The following is a 23,718-nucleotide window of genomic DNA, read 5'->3' as shown; positions in this document are numbered from 1 at the left end:
TCATTGTTTTGTAAAAAAAATAAGTGCATTCTTGTTCTATGTTTATAACTGAGTTTATATGATGTAAAGCAATATTTTACTTTTATTAAAAACTAACATTTAAAGTTTAAAAATTTACATTCAATATTATTATTTGTTTTTAATTCATGTTTGATATAAAAATTCATGACTAAATTTTAATATTTTGTTATATTTAGTTTATATATTAGCTTGTAATATATAAAAATTAACAAAATTTGAATTCAAATTAAAAAAATTATCTTATTAATTTATGAATATTTTTTAATTTAATATAATTTATTTTAAATAAAATTTAATTCAGTATTTTTTATTTTATTCAAAATTATGCTTAATTTTTAATTTACTTTTAATAAATCTTTGTGATTGTAATTTCTTGTGTGTTTTGTGGCTTATATTCATATACTTATATGCATGTCATCTTTGCATAATAATTTCTAATCTATTTGGCTATGTTAAGTTATTTGATAATTTAGTAGATATATTACTTATATTTTAACTAAGTTGCGGGTTTGGGTTCAGTTCCACGGTCGAAGTTCGAGAACTGGTTCGTAAGTTCATCAAAATTTTGGAAAGGGGTTTGGGTTTGTCAGTACAAAAACATGTAAAAATTACACACACACATTTTTATGAAGCATGAGTTAAAATTAGAATGTAGCATAGTAGCATAAACACATTTAAAATAACAAAAACTTTAAAACACCATAAACAGATAAACTTGTAATCATACTGATCATACCATCATATAGTAACATAGTTAAACCAACTTCAACATCAAAGAGTCAAAACATTTAAAATATCAAGTTCAAGTATCATTGTTTCACATTCATTGTTTAACTAATGGAATGAAAATCTATTAATATTCTAAGTTCTTCAATCTTCATAATAAAATGACAATGAGAGGCCAGCAAAAGCAATTCATAACAACTTTTAAGGTTGTGGATGCCAAAAAATATTTAATTTTTGCCTAAAAAAACACTTTCCAGCCATCTGCGAAGCCCAGTTTGTTGCGGGTTCGAAGTCTGTTCAAACTTTTTGGGTGTTGGTTCGCCCAAGTTTGATCCCAGTTCGAACCCGATCAAACCTGTTGGGCAAAAACAGTACCCTAGTCAAACCAAGTCTAAGCCGGACCAGAACTGCGAACTAGTTCAAACTTTTCCTAGTGCAAAGGGGGGGGGTAGGTACTCGTGCAACTTAGTATTTTAATATAAATGAATTATATAAAGTAAAATTTAATGTTGATTTTTTCCAAACATTTTACTTGTTGAACTTCATCTCAATTTTGAATTTTATAGTTGTCAAATTCGAATTCGAACTCAAATCTTGTGACTTAGGTCTAAACCATAGTTCAATATATAGTTATCAATAAGTTATCGTCAAGGGCAAAGGAAAAAGATATCGGCAAATATCGGATATAAGGAAAAAACTTCTCAAGAAAATATTGGAACTTAAAAATTTGCTTAAGTTTCATTAGAAATGCATTTCTTTTGCGAAATTCAATAAAGAGATGCATCTAATGAATCAATAAATGAGTAAACAAACCAAACACGGTGATCTAGATATATATAAATGCAAATAGGATACAAAATCACATACTCACATGGATTGATAATGGTTCATAGCCATAGTCTAATAGTCTAGACTCTAAATTCTAAAGCAAACTAAAAATGGCAAATTGTCTTTGTAAAACTATAAGCAAATACAAGTGTCAAGTACAATATCAAAGTACTCTACATCTTCCTTTTCCTCTTCCCCTTCCCAACAACTCTAGTAAAAACTACTAGGGTGGGAGGGGGGATTTAGCCCTAGAATTTTGTTGTGGTTGTGGATGTGTCTATTAGTCGACCTCCATCCTAGATGCAGACAGTGCTAACAAAGGTAATGACTCGTCATTTGTATCCTCCTCACTCTCAAAGCCCTCATCCTCCTCATGAATGTCATCCAATCTTGTTGTGAATTCGCCTTCCTCCATAGCCAACCTCTCCAAATCATAGATCTCATCCTTTGTGAACAATGGAGGCTTCTCCTATGATGTCCAATCACAATAAGGATCTGTCATCCAAATCAAGCAGACCAACTAGTGCTAACTCTACCTTTCTTATTCGCAACTTACGGTTATATTGCAAAAAGACGAGGTCATTGAAGCATTTATGTGTTAGCTTGTTCTTTTTCTTTGTGTAAATGGCTTCAAATAAGCTCAAATTATACTCACAGTTGGATGTCCATAGGATGCGAAGTGCAAGTTTTTGCAGATTTGAGACAATCCACCCTAGTTTTGTCACCAAGCATTTGCAAGATAAATATTAAAGAGTTAGAAAGCATGTTGAAAACATATTTTAGTAACTTAGTTTATATCTACTTATTATGCATGTGAAAGACTAAAAACCCAATATTGTACCTATGGTTTGAGTGATTCTTCCTCTCCTCCCTAAGTCTAAGGAGGATAACTTCCTCATTGCATTTTGGTATACTTCCATTTTGGCCACAATGAGGTCTCTCACCTCAAACTTAGATACCATCCTCTACATGCAATTAGTGAAGCCCTCCATGACCTCTTCATTGGGATTTGTATAGGATGGAGAGAAGAGAAAACTTGGTTTGAGGGAGTACCCCTCCATATGAATGGGTTAGCGGAGCTGATTGTTCCACCTCCTATCAATAATTTCCCATATGGGGTCAAATTTGAGGTTGTCCCCTTATACTAATTAGTGATAGCCTCTTTGGCTCTATCCATGGCCTCATAAAGATACCCCATTGGGATTTGATCCCCATATACCAAGTGGAGAACTCTAACCAAGAGCTCTATCACTTACAATTGAAAAGTAGAAAACAACTATCATTAATCATTGGAGACTAGAGTTGCAAATTGATAACAAAAGAGTTGATTCTTGAATACAAGACAATTACATATTTAACTTTTGAAGTTTCCAAGCTACCATCACAATTTTTATAGCACCTTCTAAAAGCGGTTGTCAAAGATGACGTATGCAATTCTCTCTATCGGGTTTCTTTGAATAAGTTGAGTCTAGCCATGGTTGACTCATAAACATTTTCTTCAAAGAGGTCAAACAAGTAATAACACTTTGCAACATTAAGAAAATCATTGCAAACCTTGTGACTATAGGTCTAACCAACTCCTTCCCATTGGTCTGTTCTCGCATCAAGCAAAGAACCAAAGGGTGATTGTAGATTAAAAAAATTATCTTTCATGCATCCTCTACATTTGGTCTCACCCAATCAGATTTTTCTATTTTCTCCAAAAGAAGGTCAAGGACATGTGCTACACAAGGAAACCAAAAAAGTGTGTTATACTTATTTTAAAGGATCCTATCCGCTGCCACATATGTTGTTGCATTGTCGATTATAATTTTCACCGCATTATTAACCCCCACCTCCATTGCAGCTTGGCCTAACATTAGAGCCAAAGTTTTCATTTGTCTTTACCTTGTTTGAGACATCCAAGGATTTAAAAAAGAACACTTGATACTTGCAAGAAACAAAAAAAATTGGTAATGGTATGGTATCTTACATTCGTCGATCTATCTGAAAGTATGGTGCAACCAAATTATTTCCATTGTGATCTTTAGTCTTCTACCACATCTTTGGACCTAGAAGCATGAAATTAAAGTAAGTACACAAATTTGATTTAAACAAACTTACATTCAACAAAAATAAGTAAATTGTAAAACTGTAAAACATTTTTTTTAAAAACAAGTGAACTAACCTCCCACTCAAGTCTGTTGGAGTAGGCACCTTGTAGCCTTTTCCTGCCACTGTGTTTCCCATCACAAAATCCAGCCAATAGGGACTTGTTGCAATAGTGAAATCGGCACATTGAATGCCAACTTGCCGATGCACATGAATGTTATAGCAGAAGTGGAAACTGAGGGAAAGGTACATTCGCTGGTTCATGGGCCACGAGGAAACCAACCATGCCCTCAAGTGCTTCTTCTTCTTTAGGAGTGGTTGGGACACCTAGTCAAAACCCACATTATTTCATTATGATCATTCTTTTAGCAAAATCTAATCTGAATGATGGTGATTAGAAAATAACAAATGATTGTTCAAAAGGAGACAGTGAGAGATACCTTGCCATTTAGAAATGGTTGCGCTCATGGCCAATTTTTCCCTTTCCCTTTGCAACTTTTTCTCTTCTTGGGCAGCAAGGCAGGCATTCATCTCTTTTGTTTACCTGTGATCTTCACACAAACCCTTGTGTCATGCTTTGTGATCCCTCCAAGGTGGCATTTCAAACGAGATATGCCTCACTAATTAGTTTTTTACAATTTATGCATATCACAGTATTAAGTTCAGGTCCTTCAAAAGCATATGTGCATGCCTTACTTCTAGGCCCTTTAGGCTGTGTGCCTACATATCCAAAAGAGCATGCATCTATAAGGGAACGGACAAACTCTACAGCTGACCCAATTGTAGACCTATCCTTGTATTCGTCCTAAGTGACTAGATTATTGAGGGAGAGTGAATTAGTAATTAGCCAAACAATCAACTTTCTCAACCTCTCTAACCTTTAATTGATAAACAACTTAATTGCAGAAAATAAAAGCAGCCATCATATGAAATCGTTTGCACATTTAACACAAATATTTTGGTTACGTGGAAACCCAACTTGGATCAAAAAATGCAGTGGGGATTATACCTGTAAATAATTGTACTCTCATGAAGTATGCCCTCTAAAGAGCTTAACCTTGTAATGAGTCACAAAGACATTGTTATGTGTCAACCTGTTAGGGGATTTATCTGTAGCCCTATTTGGAGCTTTACTCTGTCAAGGGTAGCCTTATTAAAGGACTTTGAACACTAGCTAAAGGGTCACCCCGTTGAAAGATTTACAAAAAGGACCTATAACGATCCACCCGGTTAAAGGATTTCACCTGTTGTAACTATTAGGGAACAACAGAAAGAATGACCTATGAAACAACACTACCTCTACCTATCAAATTCACTTCTCAACACTCTTCTCTTCTTTGTAACTGGATCTCACCTTTCACTTCTTCACCACACAAACTAGACCAAAATCGACAACATCAAACTTGTTCATCTTTCACTTGTTTATACTACTTTTCCATTTCTGTCGACTTAACCAAACCCTAAACGTATTACTATTGTGAAATTCAAATATCTCGCTCAGATCCAACTGCCATAAGACAATATCTTATGTTACAAACCACTTTACACAATTGTACAAACTAATTTATAGAAACTTGTGCTAGAGGTAAACATGTTTTGACATGTCGTATGCTTCCTCTTGAATCTTCTCCACACACTGTTCTCGATCAATGCCATATCATCACCTCCACATGTGTATCCACGCCACTGGTTCATGGCTAACTCATCCAAATTCACCACATCCTTGTCACCTGTCACTGATCGTTACTCAAGAACTCATTCTTCTTAACCTATTTGCCATAGCTTCACCGGTCACTTACTTGTCCTGAAACTATTTACCTATCACCTTTCCATCCTAGAACTACTTCACCTGTAATGCTAATGAGTTGCTATAAGAAATATATCGGCTTCACTGTCTTATGAACATCATCATGTGATCACTTCACTTTATTCATCATGGATTTGATAAACCAATCAAATAACCTATCACTTATCACCAAGTATTCTAGTAGTTGCACTATGAATTTACCAATCAGCTTACTCTTCTCTTCAATAGTAGCGGTCAACAAATACTCTTCAAAAGGAAATCCAAATACTCTCTTGGCAATCATACTCAAAATTCCTTACTACAACACTATATTTACCATAATTATGCTTGGCAACATATTAGGAATACTTGGTCAATAGTTGACATCAATGACAATACAATAACTAATCATCACACAATCAAATCATCACTCATCACATCACCAGTTATGCCAACACCTTGTTTTTCATTTAATGAAGAATCACCTACACATCACATACAAATTGAAGACACAAATTGAGGAATTTAAAGAATAAATTTAGACAAACTAAATTAGTTTAAACATAGCTGAAACTTGAAATAAAAAATTGAGTTATGAAATTTTTAAGAAATGTAATTCTTGAGAAAAATATGAAAAAAAATTGTAAAAAATTGCTAGAAATTGGTATTAGATCTTGTTCATTACACTTTAAAATGAGTAAGAGCACCTTGAAAATGGTATTATAGAGTTTGCATAAACATAGATGCAACTAATATAACACAAAGATTTAAATAAAAGAATTATGATAACTAACTTGTCAATCTAACTTCACTTGAAAAATATCTTTGAATCCACTTCAAATCCACAAAAAATTACTCTAGAAGGATGTCAATGACCTTTCTTGTTTTTCCCTTTCTCTCCTCTCCAAATCTATTTTTCCAATCTAAAAAAAGGATTTTGGCCTTCGTTGGGCCGTCACTAGCTTGTGAGTGATAAGTTGTCCTTCATCTACAATATTTAAGAAAAATACCATCAATAATTGCCCTATTTTATTGGTGATAAAACAAAACTTCTCTGCGATAAAAAATCCACAATAACTTGATGGAGTTTATGGACTTTCCCTTTCCTGCCAAATTAATTCATGTCACAAAATTCAGCCAATAGGGACTTGCTACAACATTGAAGGGGATGTTACTGAAATACCGGATATTGGCACATTGAATGTCAAATTGCTGATGCACATTGATGTTCAACCCAGTAGCCTCCAATGATGGTTGTGCTCCAGGAGTGTTTCTATAGACAAAAAAAACTATCTATAGAAGATGATTGTGGCACAGATGGCAGTGGTCTACTAGAACAAGCAAAAGTGGTGGCCGAGGGGATGCTAGATCGGCCACGAAGAGAGCCCACTATGCCCTCAGGTGCAACTTCTTCAAGGTTGACTGAGATACATAGTCACAACACATGTTATCTCATTAAGAAGATTGTTTTAACAAAATTAAAAATAGTAATGATGATTAGAAAATAATAAATAATTTTTAAAAGGAGACATAATGGGATACCTTAAGATTTAGAGATGGCTGCCCTCAAGGCCTTTCCCTTTAAATATTCTTCTCTTGTTGAGCAGCCAAAATGGCATTCATCTCTTTCTTTATTCCTTTTGTGGTGTTCTAAAAAACCCTTATATCATGCTCCATGATCCCCCCAAGGTGATATTTCGAATACGATATGCCTCCACTAATTAATTTTTCGCATTTATGCATATAACATTATTATATTTGAGTCCTTCAAGGGCATTTTTCCAAGCCTTGTCTCTAGCCCCTTTAGTCCACATGCTTACATAGCCAAATGGAAATGCGTCTCCTGGGGCACTAGAAAACCCTACTACTGACCCAATTGTGGAGCTATCCTTATTTGTCATTTTAATGAAGAATCGACCTACATTTACAAATTGAAGACTCAAATTAATAAACTATATTTTAATAAAGAAAGATAGCAAACAAACTAAATTGGTTAAAACTTTGCATATTTTTAAACATAGCTGAAACTTGAAAGAGGAAATCAAAACAATGTAAAGTTAAAAAAGTTTTTAAGAAAATATGAAATTACTGAGAAAACTAAACAAAAATTGCAAAAATTGCTCAAAAGTGGTATTAGATCTTGTTCATTACACTCAAACAATTTAGAGTACACCGGAAATGCTATTATAGAATTTGTTTAAAATTAGATGCAACAAAGATAAGACATAATTTCAAGGAAAAAAAAAGAATTTTGAAAACTTACTTCTGAATCCATATTTGCTTCAAGAATCTCTTTGAATCCGCTTCAAATCCACAACAAATCGCTCTACAACACTGCAAATCACGTTATTTCTCCTTCAAACCCGTTTTTCTCTCCAAGCTGATATTTACAATCAAAAAAATGTGTTTTGACCTTTTTTTGGCCGTTAGTCCATATATGCGGACTACGGCAGAAATTTTCAGAGAATATCATGATGTTTTTTCAAGTTATCACCAATATTTTTGTAACTTTGCTACAATAAGTTGGGCGCAGAAGTTACAAGTTTTCTATCTACCAAAAACTTCAACTGATAATTATACTTATCGTCAAGAAGTTCATGATATTTCAATCTATAATACTAAGTATTCTACCTCTCTCAAACAAGGAAGCTTCAAATGTTGAACAATGTGAAATTGTGGTCAAGTAAAGAAACCCCAAGATTTACAATATGTACTAGTGTCTTTAATGTTGGGCACAACTCAATTTAATGATGGCATTTGTTGGTAATCATGAGGGAGCTTAAGTTGTTCATTCAACGGAATATCAACTTTCTAAATATAAATCATTTGGCAATGCAAGTGCTTCAACTACTTCTAATGAAAAAAGTGCAAATGAAATTAGGTTTAGGAATCCAAGATAACTCTAACTCTACCAATGTGAGAGACTATTGATGATGAAGTGAAACCAACCAATCCTTACTTCCCCAACTTAAACAACTATGCAAAGGAAGGTGTTATTTTCCTAAGAGTATTGTTGATGATGAAATTTTATGACCACTTCAACATGCAAAATCAAATAGGTAGTATTTCAAATGAAATACCAAACCTCCAACTCTCTCTTCAACAATGAAGATCATATCCTAAATAATGCATATGGATTGTGTGATCAATGAGGCAACCCCAAGGTTCCTTCTAGTCGTCGACTTTCAATCATTTGTAAATGATGTGATGTGTTGGGTATCATAAAGGGACTTACATTGTTTATTCAATGGACTTCAACTTTCTATGTGAGGATGATTGGAAATGGTGGCTCTTCAACTACTACTCATCAAATAAAGTGCAAATGATAATAGTTGAGAAATCTAATCTAATTAACAATGTGTAATGTTCCATTTTCCTAAATATGAGACACTACTTAGATTCTTCACAATATAATGAATATATAAACAATTTCTCAATGAATCTTCTAATGAAGTAAGACTTGAATCAGGCTTAATTCCAAATGTACACACTATTTACATATAAAGTAATTATGATTTCAAAGCAATCAAGATTATAATGTTGTATTTGTTGTCTGAATCTCTAATATACAGGAATTTACATGCAAAGACTCAGGGTCAGTGCCTTGTACCGCTTGTTGTATCTAATTTGTTTTGTATTCAAGAATCAACTCTTTCATTATTAATTTGTAACTGAAGTCTCTTAACAATTAATGAAAATTGTTTTCTACTTGTGATATTGCTATCAGGATTTAACTGTGTAGTTTTTGAGTCAAACTCATTGGCCCATATATCATGAGTAGTGATTCACAAATGAATCCATCTCTCATGAGAATAAATGGAACACTTAGCACTCATTGGATCTAGGTGATGCTCACAGAGGTGAAGCACCATGACTTCCGAGGAGGTCACCCATCCCAGTACTACTCCAGCTCGAGCGCGCTTAACTACGGAGTTCCCTCCATGGTTAAACCCACTCTGCTTGCAACCCCATTTGCAAAACCTTCACCCAGTGTTGTGCCTTATGAACCATTCATTAGAAAGCCCCTTAACCTCATCAATTGATAAGTAGGAGATATTTTCCACAACAAATCAAATTGTGATATTGCTATCAGGATTTAACTGTGTAGTTTTTGAGTCAAACTCATTGACCCATTTATCATGAGTAGTCATTCACACATGAATCCATCTCTCATGAGAATGAATGTAACACTTAGCACTCATTAGATCTAGGTGATGCTCACAAAGGTGAAGCACTAGGACTTCCCTGGAGGTCACCCATCTTAGTACTACTCCAGCTCAAGCGCACTTAACTACGAAATTCCCTCCATGGTTAAACCCACTCTGCTTGCAACCCCATTTGTAAAACCTTCACCAAGTGTTGTGCCTTATGAACCATTCATTAGAAAGCCCCTTAAGCTCATCAATTGATAAGTAGGATATATTTTCCACATCAAGTCAAATTGTGATATGGCTATCAGGATTTAACTATGTAGTTTGGGTCAAACCCATTGACCCATATATCATGAGTAGCGATTCACACATGCATCCATCTCTCATGAGAATAAATGGAACACTTAGCACTCATTGGATCTAGGTGATGCTCACAGAGGTGAAGCACCAGGACTTCCCGGGAGGTCACACATCCCAATACTACTCCAGCTCGAGCACGTTTAACTACATAGTTCCCTCCATGGTTAAACCCATTCTGCTTGCAACCCCATTTGCAAAACCTTCACCAAGTGTTGTGCCTTATGAACCATTCATTAGAAGCTCCTTAAGCTCATCACTTAATAAGTAGGATATATTTTCCACAGAAAGTCAAACTGTAAGTGACAGAGCTCTTAGTTAGAGTTTTCCACTTGGTATATGGGGATCAAATCCCAATGGGGTATCTTTATGAAGCCATGGACAAAGCCAAAGAGGTTTATCAATAATTACTACAAGGGGAGAACCTCAAATTTGACCCCATATGGGAAATTATTGATAGGAGGTGGAACAATCAGCTCCACTAACCCATTTATATGGAGGAGTACTCCCTCAAACCAAGTTTTCACTTCTCTCCATCCTATGTGGAGACCAATGAAGAGCTCATGGAGGGCTTCACTAATTGCATGTAGAGGATGGTACCTAAGTTTGAGGTAAGAGATCACATTGTGGCCAAGATGGAAGTGTACCAAAATGCAATTAAGAATATGCAAAATTATACAAGTCGTCTCTGATATAGCCCTTTGAAGTATGCTCTAAATAATGATGTAGGTTGTGTCTAATATGACGATAATAATATGCTCAGCTGGTAATGTCTCTGACTGTAACTTTATATGATTGTGTTGAATGGATACCAAAAGGAAATATGGTCCATAATAGAGTGATCCTTATAGGATACAAAAAATTCTCCAAATCATGCCTTGATCAAATGATGCAATCATCATAACATATGTATGAGGCAAAAGGAAGAGGTGTGTAAAGAGATGCCTTTCTTAATCGATTCACAACCACATTAATTATTGAATGATTATTATAGTGATCGGCTTACCTAATAATTGTACCATTATGAATAATATTCCTTGCTTACTCTGAACACTGATAATGCAAATGTGATGCGATCTATGCAAGTGTTGTTATGAACATATACATTACAGCATGATGCCAAACTGTTATGAAAGTACATGGTTGTAAGGAGTGATGAAGAGGAGAATATGAATATGATAGATGGAATATGACAAGCCTTATTATTGATTAATTTGTTCATCTGTGGCACTCCATATGTATTTTTGATTGATTGATATTTGTCTCCACCATAATCAATGTTTATATAATCGTTGAAGAATTTACCTTATTATTTGTTTTGAATACTCAACACAGGGATAAACATATGTTTAGTGTTATTCATTCTACAAAGAAATCGGTTTTACCCTTTGACCAATGTTGATTGCATAAATCCTTAAGGTTGCTATTCTTGGTATTGCCAATGCCTTGATGGATTTGATAGATAACATCAGTTGTGGTCTTCACATTGATCAATTTTGTAAGAATTTGCTTAAGCTTAAGGAAATGAATGCAATGCCAAGATCTAGAGGCCGAATCGATAGCACAAATAAGAGAGATAAGAAAAATGATAGGATCAATTGATTAAGTCAATAATGATCAAGAGTACAATGCTCAATAGCCTAATGCCTAATGCATTACAATGTAGATGTGTCTCAATATATAGCCAATGCATGATAACTAGGAGATATACAAGTGATAACCTGTCAATTAGACAAGGTATAAGCACATCTCTACTAAAGGTGGTCGTTCATATATCAAGAAAATCTGAAGATGCTTGGTTAAATTAGTTACTCATTTTGAGTTTATATGAATGGAAATATTGGTTATTCGTTATGTTTCATGTGGATGGAAAATGTTGGTTAATTATAAGCTCTTACATGAAAGGAAAATGGTTACTTAATATGGTTATTAGTTATAATAACTAACTTTATTTGAATGATGTGGAAGTATGCTTTCACCAAATTAATTCTTTTTGTAGGAAGCGCAGCAATGGGGGGAAGCATTGACAAATAGGGACTAGGGTACGAGGTCACCAATCTACCACTGAGCTAACAGGTACAAATCAAAACCACCACAGTCAGGGGAAAGCGAGTTGGGCAAACTAGATTATGCCTAGTGTACACCATGAGCTGACTAGGTCATCAAATCTAAAAAGATACAACAATATATATTCACTTGAACTTTAAGCGAAGTAAAAATAATCGTTACCTTTGATTTGAGAATCTGGATGCTCTACAAACCTTCTTGTGATGTCAGACATGATTTATTATAATGATACCCATAGTATTTACCTACATTTGTACGTATATGTATGTATGTATGCGTATATTTAAATATAATGTATGTGTAAGAATACGTATATTTGAGATATAACATGTGTAGGTATGTGTATAAATAACACGTACAAATAGTGTAAATAATATGAGTATTATTGATATAATAAATCATGGGAAGGATTCTATGTTCGTCTTCTTTTTCTTACGTCAAATTAATATTATTGTATGAAGTCTATCGGTCTCTCATAAATTCCTCATTATTTTGGCCCTTTGCATTTTTAATTCAAGATTGTAACTCATGCTCACCACCTTGCAAATTCTCTCATGCACATAACTGTTTCTTGGTCGGGCATGATTCCCTTGTAACCGATCATTGCTCTATACAGTGAAAGATCGCAGCCACTTAAAGGCTTCCTCTCAAAATACACATGCAATTCTATACTTCCATCTACTATATTTCATCTCAGTAAAATTTTATCATATCAATGGTGCCGACAGAGGCCAGTAAGTCTGACATTGGAAGCTTACAGCTTAGAGTTTTAGGATACACATTGTTTGCATCAACATCCCCATCAGGCCATATTCTGGAAATACCTTTTATTATTCCTTATCAAATTTCAAATTCATCTAGCATTGTATCCAAGTTGTCCCTTGATGATAAAGTTTATGCTTATAAAATGAATCTCTGTCAGTCAGTAATCAATCATTGTATCCGTTATACCATTTTTTTCGCAAGCAAACCATCCTAATAAATTCTAGTGGCCAAGTGTTAATGGATAAGGAATACACTAGCCTAGCTCAAAGTTGTGACATATGTTTTTAACTTGTCTTTTATTACAAATGAGGTTCTTTTTTTTTAATTAAAATAAAAAATCTGTACAAGTTGTACGCCCTTGTACAGGGGCATTAAGTTACATATGTCTCTGAGACAAGGAGGTGTACCCTTTGCAGAATAATAGTGAATTCTTTTGAAAGCCATGTTTTACTCTTGATATCATTATAAAATCCCTCATAGGGCAGGGAACATATTGCTGAAGTGTAGCTTCTGTAGAAGTGAAGTACACATCATGTTAAATATATAATCTTGTGATTCTCTCTCATTCATATATATATATATATATATATATATATATATATATATATATATATACACACACACACACACTTAATCATTCTAAATATAATTTTGATGTACTTCATATACTTATATATATATATATAAAATCCCTTAAAGTATATCGAAGTTCCTCATTTGTATTGGGCTTGCATTTATCCAACTGACGGCAAGTCTTTGTCTTAGTTAGGGTCATGGTCCATGTAGGGAAATGATCCTATGTGGCCATTGGCCATGTAGAGTCATGCGGGAGATGAACTCCTCTCTATTAATGCTAAGACCGCTGGCTGAGACAGTCATCTATCAACTCGGCAAAGTACTGTTCTTCAGCAGCAGTCCACATTTAATCTCAGTTATATCAGTTTCAATATACATTTCAGAATACATATTAAATATAATATAGTTTGATTTATATATATATATATATTCAGTCTGAACTGAATTATATATATCAGATCTGAATCATTTGTGATAAAAATACACTCTAATATTTTCTATCAGGGATCCATATACTTTCACATGGTATCAGAGCCACACTAATAGAGAATTTCAGTCAGTCCCATATAATTTTAAATCTATTAAACTATCTCGGTATCTTCGATCTAAAACTATGGTGAATCACATAAGACTAGAAGACAGACTTGAAAGGGCCTCCAACTTTGCATCATAGAAGATTCAAATAATGATTGTACTTCGAGAAATGGAATTAGAAGAATATATAGAGGAAAACAAGTCCATGCCTAAGAATGATCCATGCAAGAAAACATGGACAAGACATAATAACAAAGCCATGAAAATCATCATAGACTCTATTAAAGATCACATACTTCCTTCAATATCAAGTCACCAAACAGCATATGAGATGTTCTCCACCATCAAAAATACATTTGAAATTAATAATACCAATAGGCTGCTTATGTTAAAACAACCACTTTTCATTAAAATGAACAACAAAGAATCTATTACATCCTACTTCTTAAGAATTTCAGAGTTAAAAGATCAACTTGTGACTGTCGAAAATCAAGTGGATGATAAACTTTGTATCATAGCCCTAAAACGATTACCCTTATCTTGGGAATCTTTTATTCCTGGATTAAGCTCTAGATCTGAACTTCCAAAATTTGAGCAACTCAAAAATGAATGTACTCAAGACGAATCTAGATTAATTTTCAAGAGGCATCAGTCCAAATCAAGAGGGAGATATTCAAGCCCTTTAAGTAAATTCCAACAATAAGGGAAAGAAAGGACAATTCGAGCAAAAAAAGAAAGGAATTTAACAAAACATACAAGAAAAGAGATTGGTCAAAAGTACAATGCTTCAAATGTAAAAAATTTGGTCACGCATAAAGTTTGTCCAGAACGAAGGAAAATTCAAGCAGCCCTAGCAGAAGTCAAAATGAAAAGGATGAAAACTATGCATTTTATTTAGCCCTCTCAAGTGAACCCAATGCCAACAAAAAATACATGGATAATAGATAGTGGAGCATCTCCTCATATCACAGGTTTTAGAGACAAATTCGAAAGCTTTGAAGGATACTCCTCTGAAGAAGTGACCGTTGGGGATAATTCTACACATCTAGTAAAAGATGTTGGATCGTGTTCAATCAAACTATAAACAAGTATCACTCTTCAATTAAGGAATGTTTTGTTTGTACCGGGTATAAAAAGAAATTTGGTCTCCTCTTTGGACTCGTAGACCAAGGGTATCGAATCACATTCCAAGAAGATAAAGTACTATCCTAGCCAAAGAACTCCAACATTAAGAATGCTATATCCATCAGATTTAGAGATGGAAGTTTATACAAACTTTTTAACCATCAAAATCTAGCCCTAAATCATGAAATCTCAAATACTAATGAAATCTATCGTAGAAGACTTGGTCACCTTCATTTTCGTGCCTTATCCTCCATAGAAAAAATAGTAACCAAATTAGTTTAAAACCTGATCATTTCGGTATTTGCAAAGGATGTGCCCTAGGTAAAAACATATAAGGGTCCTTTCCCAAAACTGAACACAAATCCAAATCTGTACTTGAACTCATTCGCACTGACTTATGTGGTCCAATGTTTGTACCTTCCCTAAGCGAATGTCTATACTATGTAATTTTTATAGATGACTTTTCTAGGGAAACTTGGATTTACTTCCTTAAACTTAAAGAATCAACCGAAGTGCTATCCAAATTCAAAGAATTTAAAGCACTAGTTGAAAACCAAACTAGAAAAAAAATCAAAATCCTAAGATCAAGCAATGGAGGTGAATACATTTCAGAAAACTTTAAAGATTTTTGCATCTCTGTTGGGATTGAGAGGGAGTTTTTTTGTACCATATAATCCTCAACATAATGGAGTCACAAAAAGGAAAAATAGATCTATTATTGAATCTACCAAAGCTATGATGCATGATCAAAACCTTCACACCTCCTTCTTGGTTGCAGCTTCTAACACTACAATTTACATCCAAAATAGATGTCCTCATTCAATATTGGATTACAACTCCTGAAGAAGTATTTACTAGCAACAAACCAGACTTAAGTCATCTAAGAATATTTGGGTGCCCTGTATATATTCACATTCCTAAAGAAAAGAGAACTAAACTAAAACTATCAAGAAAGAAAGACATATTTCTTAGATACAGTGAATCATCCAAAGGTTACAGGATTTACGCCCCTACTCAAAGAACTATTGAACTAAGCAAAGATGTAAAATTTGAAGAAGACATTGCTTTTAACATCTCCAAGAACATTGATGAATCATACTCAGAACCAACTACTGAATTAGATGAGAATCCTCCAATAGAGAATGAGAGGGAGATTGGTACTGGAAGTCTTGCACCTCTAAGCCCTAATATAGGTAATACTGAAAACCCTAACAATAAAAAGAGACCACTTTGGGCAAGAAAATGATACAAGAAAATCAAATAGAACTTGATGAAGCAATCAAAGAAAACAAGAGAACAAGGAACCATTCATGCTATGTAGCACAAATTTCTGAACTCATCAAAACAAAACCTGCAAATGTCGAAGAAGCATTATCATGTCAAACTTGGAAAGATGCAATGATTGAAGAATATCAATCTATACTAAAAAATGATGTATGAGATGTTGTACCTGGACCCAAAGATAAATCAGTTGTCTCTTCTAAATGGCTATTCAAAATCAAGCATGCACCAGATGGTAGTATTGAAAATTACAAAGCTAGATTTGTAGCTCACGGATTTTCACAAAAAGAAGTAATCGATTATGAAGAAACATTTGCTCCAATTGCCCGTTACACTTTTGTCAAAACCATCATAGCCATTGTAGCATCCAAAGGGTGGAAGATACATCAAATGGATGTTAAAATTGCATTTCTAAACAGTGTAATTGAAGAAGTATACATTGAACAACTAGAAGGATTCATTACCCATGACAAAAATTCTTATGTATGTAAACTGAAGAAAGCACTATCTGGTCTTAAACAAGCTCCCAAGGCATGGTACGAAAGGATAGACAACTATCTTTCGAAATTGGGATATTCCAAAAATGAAGTTGATCCTAATATATATTTCAAAATAGTTGATGGTGATACAATTATTCTTGTATTGTATTTTGATGATTTACTAATAATAGGTGAAAAACATCTTATAGCAAAACGCAAACAGGATCTAACAGCAGAATTCGACATGAAAGCTCTAGGACTTCTTCATTATTTTCTAGGCCTAGAAGTATGGCAAAAGAAGAATTGCATCTTTCTAAATCAAGGAAAATATACTATTGACATCCTGACTAAGTTTGGGATGAGGGACTGCAAACCCTTAACTACTCCTATGGAAGCAAATCTATATAAACTGAAGAATGGCAGATTTGAATTAGAACCCAGTGATCCCACTTACTAGCGGCAAATTATCGGATCATTGATGTACTTGGTGAACACTTGTCATGATATCTGTTATGCAACCAATGCCTTAAGTTAATTCATGTGTGAACCGAAGAAGAACCATCTCATGGCAGCCAAGTACATTTTACGATACTTATGCGGTACAATTGGTATGGGCCACAAATATGATCAAGTTGAGATTAATCTTCATGGATGTTCAGATTCTGATTGGGCAGGCAGCGCTACTAATCGTAAGAGTACTACAGGATGTTGTTTTAGTCTCAGTTCAGCAATGATCTCTTGGTTTAGCATAAAAACAATCTTCAATCACTTTAAGTTCTACTGAGGTAGATTACATAGCCTCTTTCATGGGAGCCAGAGAAGCAATATGGTTAAGAAAATTGCTAGTTGGATTGTTTGAGAAACCCTTGAAGCCTACAATCATCCACTACGACAATCAAAGCTGCATCAAGTTATCAATGAATCCAGTTTTTCACAATTGATCTAAGCATAATGAAATACCTTATCATTATATTAGAGATATGGTAGATCGAGATGTTCTCAAGCTAGAATACATAAGTACAATGATTAGATAGCTGATGTACTCACTAAACCTCTTTCCAAAGCCAAATTGGAATATTTTCAGAGGTAGATTTGGTATGATTAAATTATGATTGTAAACATTGAAATCAGATTTCAGTTTTTTGAAATATTTATGTATATTCATTCTTGATTAAAATGCTACCATCTTATAGTTGCACATGATATGTAATGAAAGCTAACAATCTTTTATTGACTTATACTACAAACAGAAGGTAACCATTGTAAGATGGTGATCTTACAAGAGGTAGACCTGTTATCACGACAAGATTACATTGTTGTTCCAGATAACCAGAAGTCATGATAGCGAACATATTATGATCACACTTCGTTAAGTTGTCCAGGAGTGCCGGAGATCATGATTTGTCATGATAGAGTTCATGACATTGTGTTTTCGGTTATCTAATAGATTACTATTTCAAGTATCAGAAATCTGATAACCTATTCTCCTGATAGGTATTATTGAGGTTGATACCAGTGCACATATCAAGAGAATATGAGAAACTTTGGTGTCTCACTTCTCCCTCGCTAAGAGGGAGTGTTAAAGTGTAGCTTCTGTAGAAGTAAAGTACACATCATGTTAAGTATATCATTTTTTGTGATTCTCTCATATATATATATAATATACTTAATCATTCTAAATATAATTCTGATGTACTTCATATATTTACAAATGTTTGTCTCACAAGTGTGTGTGTGTGTATGTATATATATATATACACAGTCATTCTAAATATAATTTTGATGTACTTCATATACTAGCAAATGTTTGTCTCAGAAGTTTATCTATATATATATCCCTTAAAGTATATCGAAGTTTCTCATTTGTATTGGGCTTGCATTTATCCAACCGACAACAAGTCTTTGTCTTAGTTGGGGTCATGGTCCACATAGGGACATCTCCTCTCTATCAATGCTAAGACCGTCAGCTGAGACAGTCATCTATCAACTCGACAATGTATTGTTCTTCAGCAACGGTCCACACTTAATCTCAGTTATATCAGTTTCAATATACATTTCAGAATACATATTAAATATAAAATAGTTTGATATATATACAGTCTGAACTGAATTATATATATATCAGATCTGAAACATTTGTGATTGGAATACACTCTAATATTCTCTATCAAGGATCCATATACTTTCACACATATTACTATATAAACAGCCTGAAAATTCCATGAATGATGGACAGTCACACCAAGAATCATCGAGGATGGCCGAGAATGTCCAAGATAAAAGGGGAAGACTATGAACAATGGATTGTGAGAATATCCCTGCAAATTAAGAGATTGGATCAGTAATAAATTAAACACCAGAAAAGGAAACTTAAGACGAAATTGTAAACCGAATCATCTCATGGTGGGCAATTGATTGTAGTCTTGTTTGTCAAGTCGAGCAGTGGGTAATCGGGCACATAGTGTCCATGTAAATCCCTAGCCAAGATACGATTAGTGGCAGATGATGATGCTATAATCACTAGAGCTTGGGATAACTTGCAGTCGAACGGATAGACTAATAGAAAGGTTCCACAGTCTACTCGGTTGTGTTGTAGACACTCTAACACTAGGATGCTCAAGTGGCAAGATGAGATGGTGTTCTCGTGCCTTATCCTGTGCAAGGTAGGGCCATTCTTAGTTGTGAGTGAGAGGGGGATATACTAGGTCTATGATTGGGTGGTTAAGCCTCTGACAATGCTTCTCCTCTCCACCAAAGCCAAGACTTGCACAAGATAAATCGGGTCTACATTCTTAGCATGATATGATTTAGAAAGTATTTGAATTTCCTTTCAGGCTCTTTCAACTTCAGCTAGATATGTATTTGTTATGTTACAGTTGCATTTATTTCCCTTTAGATATATGAGGTGATATTTAAATGTATTAGCTAGAAAATGATCTCTTTCTCTTACATGCAAATAATATTTAATTTAAGTAAATATAGGAAATAAATCTCCATTTGTTAGTTAAGGCATTTCGTAAGAAACAATTAATCTGTTATAACCGTTAATCGTATGCATGTGAAGATGTAGATAACTCTTTTTGAATGTTAAAATATAGGAAACTAAGGGGTAGGAAAGATGGTTGTTATAGGATCATTGTGCAACAATGAGAGGATATAATGTGATAAGAACACAAAGGTGGATCTCACAAACAAAGAGATGTGAGATAACAACTAAGTGCAAGTGGATTTCTCCTAAAATAAAATGTAAACTTCTATGTATCTCAACAACAACTAATATGAAAATGCATTATCCTAAGTAGACTAAGTAAAGTGTAAATAGTATATTTAACTACACCAACACCCCCCTTAAGTGCAACTTAGGGTCGCACTTAGGCTTACAAAAGCTAGATGGCAATGCACGATGGGCCTCGACTACTAGGCCGTGTTAGGTACCCATGTACACTCTGCAAGTGAAAATGGAATGCAATGCATTCTCTTATTAGGGTCGCACTTAGGCTTACAAAAGCTAGATGGCAATGCACGATGAGCCTCGACTACTAGGCCGTGTTAGGTACCCATGTACACTCTGCAAGTGAAAATGGAATGCAATGCATTCTCTTATAAAGTGAAGGAAGAGGGAAAACCTGATGGGAAAAACGCTCCCCCAAAAAGAGAAATGCGGGCATCGATGTTGTAATCAAGACCCCCCCACTCCCCCCATTATGACATACATCATGCAATAAAGAACAAAGTATTCAATGATGAGTGTTTTAAGGAAAAACATAGTCCAATGCCTACAAACAACATTTCTCCCCTTAAAAAGAAGATAAACCAAGTACAAATGCAAGACTGCTTGCCATTGTAGATAAGAAGAAGGAAGGTGAATCCAAATTAATTATGATGCCTTTGAAGTTTGTCGATGTGTCACCATGTCCTTGAATGATGAAGATGCCACTAACCAATCAAGAACATACCCAATAGAAAGTGACAAACAAGGAACCAATTGTAATTGATCCATGTAAGAATCTAGTTCAAGCTCCAAAGACAAAGATGCCTCCTCAAGATATGAACTAAGAAAAGAAGCAAAGAAGTCCCCCATCAATGTAGAAGGTACACCTATGATAGATGTTCCATGATCAATTTAGAAGTTGCACCAAGAAAACTGAATGATGTTCCTCCCATTAGCAAGAAATGGTGTCATGGGTGTATCAAAAAATCCTCCCCAATCAATAGCAAGAACCCTCAAAATGTATGATGTCTTAAGAGACTGAATAGGAATCTCCAACACATAAGTATGATGAACCATGCAATGTGGCATCTCAAGTGAAATTTAAGACTCATGAAAACCAATCTCCAAAGACTCAAAAGTCTTCTCTAAAGTGAAAGAGACCTTCGGAAGTTGTAAAAAAGTATCCACAATCATATCAAACTCAAAGGAATAATCAAGTGAAGAATGATGACAGACAGAGTGTTCACTCACAACAATTGACAAAGGATCATCCTAAGTAAAGAGAAGATGGATATCATCACTTCTGGCTCCAAAATTCTCAATGTAGGACCACAGACCAACCTGCAATGTTCATCAAGAAATCATCCCAAGGAACTATAACTAGAAGATAGGCAATATCCGGCTACACTAAATCACAAGAAAATATGGCTGAAGCAGTACAAGAATCATTAGGAGCAACACTAGATGTGATCTCAATAGAAGTAGGACCTACAATTGGAGGTTCTAAATGTTTTGGGAGTGGAGGAATGTTTCAATCTCCATAAATTCCCAAAGAATGGTCCAAAGACCAAGAATAGCACCTCTTATATGTTTTAAACATAAGCAGCATAAATGGTACAATTTGATAGGAAAATGGAATATAAGAATGGATATAAGGTGTATGAAATAAAGTAAAATGTGGCATAAAATGGAACCACAACGGTTCTCGTCAATTGTGCTCCATTTTCTGCTGATTATTCCTCCTGTTATTTCAGATGTTAATGTTGTTTTATGCTCTTTAATAATAGGACAATGCTCAGGAGAATAGAGAGAGCTGTTCTACTTTCTAGATACCATTGTTAGTACATCATTAGGGTTAGTGGTTTATGGATTACTTTTGTGTATCAAATACACATACAATATGAATATGTCAAATACACTGCACATGTACACACACAGAATTAGACAAGGTAATATATTAGTTTTCTTATAGGGAAACTCCCTCCTAAAAGCAGTTGAGGAATCTAGAACCAAAAAATTCATAATGTTTTCTAACAATATATTGAAACATGTCCATATATTAAAATGATAATTATGCTCTTCTTGGATGGTAAATGAACGTGCTAATAACATAATATGTCAAGCTAAAGAACAAGAGAGGTGGATATAAAACAGAAAACTGCAACAAGAGGCACTTACCAATTTCATAGAAAAGCTCATTTACATTTTGTGCTGTCTTGGCTGATGTCTCGATAAAGAAAAGCCCACTTTCATTAGCATATGTTTGAGCTTCCTGCAATATGGATACAGCTTCTAAATTCCACAAGTTGAAAACATTCTAACAGAAAGCTCAATTATTCATTTAGTATAATAGGCAAAACATTGTGATAAAACTGAGAATGAAATGTGCTTATTTTCTTGATACCTACTTTTACAATCACCATTTCCAAGTCAAATCAATTAATTGTTTTGATGAGATTGGTTCAAGACAAAATGTTATGAATCACCCACAGTACTTTCCAGATATTGTCAAAACCACACTTCTCAAGCTTCCAAGGAACAATCACTTGAAAGCATAGATATTCATGTGAACCTTGCAGTCATAGATTGTTGAGAATTTGCAAGATTATCTATAGTGGGGAAAAAATCTTCTAGCCTTCTACCCATCCATCCAGTTATTTCAAGGGTCCAACGAAGTATGGAAAAGTGAATTCTGCAAGATGAAAGAAAATTGTTTCCAACGAATTGTTGCCATTTTGTGGAGCAGAGACATTATCTTTAACTGAAAAATATTTCTACTAGCAGTTTTGGTTTCACACCTCTTGCATAACTGAATGAGACTTGAGTCCTTGTAGGCCTCAAGAACTTTTAGTAAGATGACTAGAACCTACATCACCGCAATGCACTATTTTTTCACAATTAAAAAAAGAGATATCTGAAAACAGATAAAGATTTCTCTGACATCAGGCAAACAATGTTAGAATTACAAAGTCCGGCCCTGACAATTCTTCAGCACAATCCAAATCTGTTTTCAGCACAAATCATGAATTTCTAAAAAGTATCATACAGAAGAGGGATCTAAATATGTTGCAGAATGTAAAATAAATGGATCTTGATAATGATGCCTACTTTATTAGTCAAATTTAAGGCCACACAAAGTGAGTTGATAATATGCTCTAGCAGGAAGTGGCTATGCAGCTGATTAATTCTACTTGATGGGATAGTTATTTGATATATATTAGTTGAGTTGAAAAGAAAACACAACTGTCTTGTAATTTTCAATTCAATTTACTAATTATCAAAAAATTGTCCCATCAGGTAGAATTAATCAGCTGACTGTTTCCATCTCTACCATGCTCTAAGGTTTAAAAAAAATAAGTTACCATATTTGGTCAGTCCCTATCAAATTCAAGAGTCGATTGGCCGTAAAATCAAAGTCAGTTCATATTCAGTTCAAATTCGTATTTTTTCTGAGTAATTCTCTCTAAAGTTGGTCAAAAAGACCCTGGACTACTTTCCACACATTACCTGTGAATGTTAAATTAGTCACACACACCCAGGCTGAATTTCGATCAATTTGGGTGAATTTCAAATGAATTTGGGCTCACATTTCATCTACTCCTTCCCGCTCACATTCCAAACTGAATGTTTTCCCCCAATGGGGCTCTAGGCGGGCCTCAACTTCCTTCATATTCACTGCAATCTTCTTGTGCAGATAATACCAAACAAACAGACTTCCTT

General features: G+C 34.5%; 1 protein-coding gene across 2 annotated transcripts in view; it reads right to left on the bottom strand.

Annotated features, from left to right (window-relative positions):
* The window catches only part of LOC149556726 (ras-related protein RHN1-like), a 155,245-nt gene that overhangs the window by 8,743 nt on the left and 122,784 nt on the right, over nt 1-23,718 (bottom strand). For both annotated transcript variants that reach the window (XM_089831215.1, XM_089831214.1), the window contains one exon: nt 22,177-22,270. In XM_089831215.1, coding sequence (XP_089687341.1) covers nt 22,177-22,270 — 94 coding nt within the window. The remainder of the gene's footprint in view (nt 1-22,176; nt 22,271-23,718) is intronic.

Source organism: Cupressus sempervirens, chromosome 5 (assembly GCF_028749045.1).
Source record: "Cupressus sempervirens isolate cs-2001-9-10 chromosome 5, ASM2874904v1, whole genome shotgun sequence".
Classification (NCBI taxonomy): Eukaryota; Viridiplantae; Streptophyta; class Pinopsida; order Cupressales; family Cupressaceae; genus Cupressus; species Cupressus sempervirens.
The sequence above is the reverse complement of the archived record's forward strand: the minus strand, read 5'-3'. Positions and strand labels throughout refer to the sequence as shown.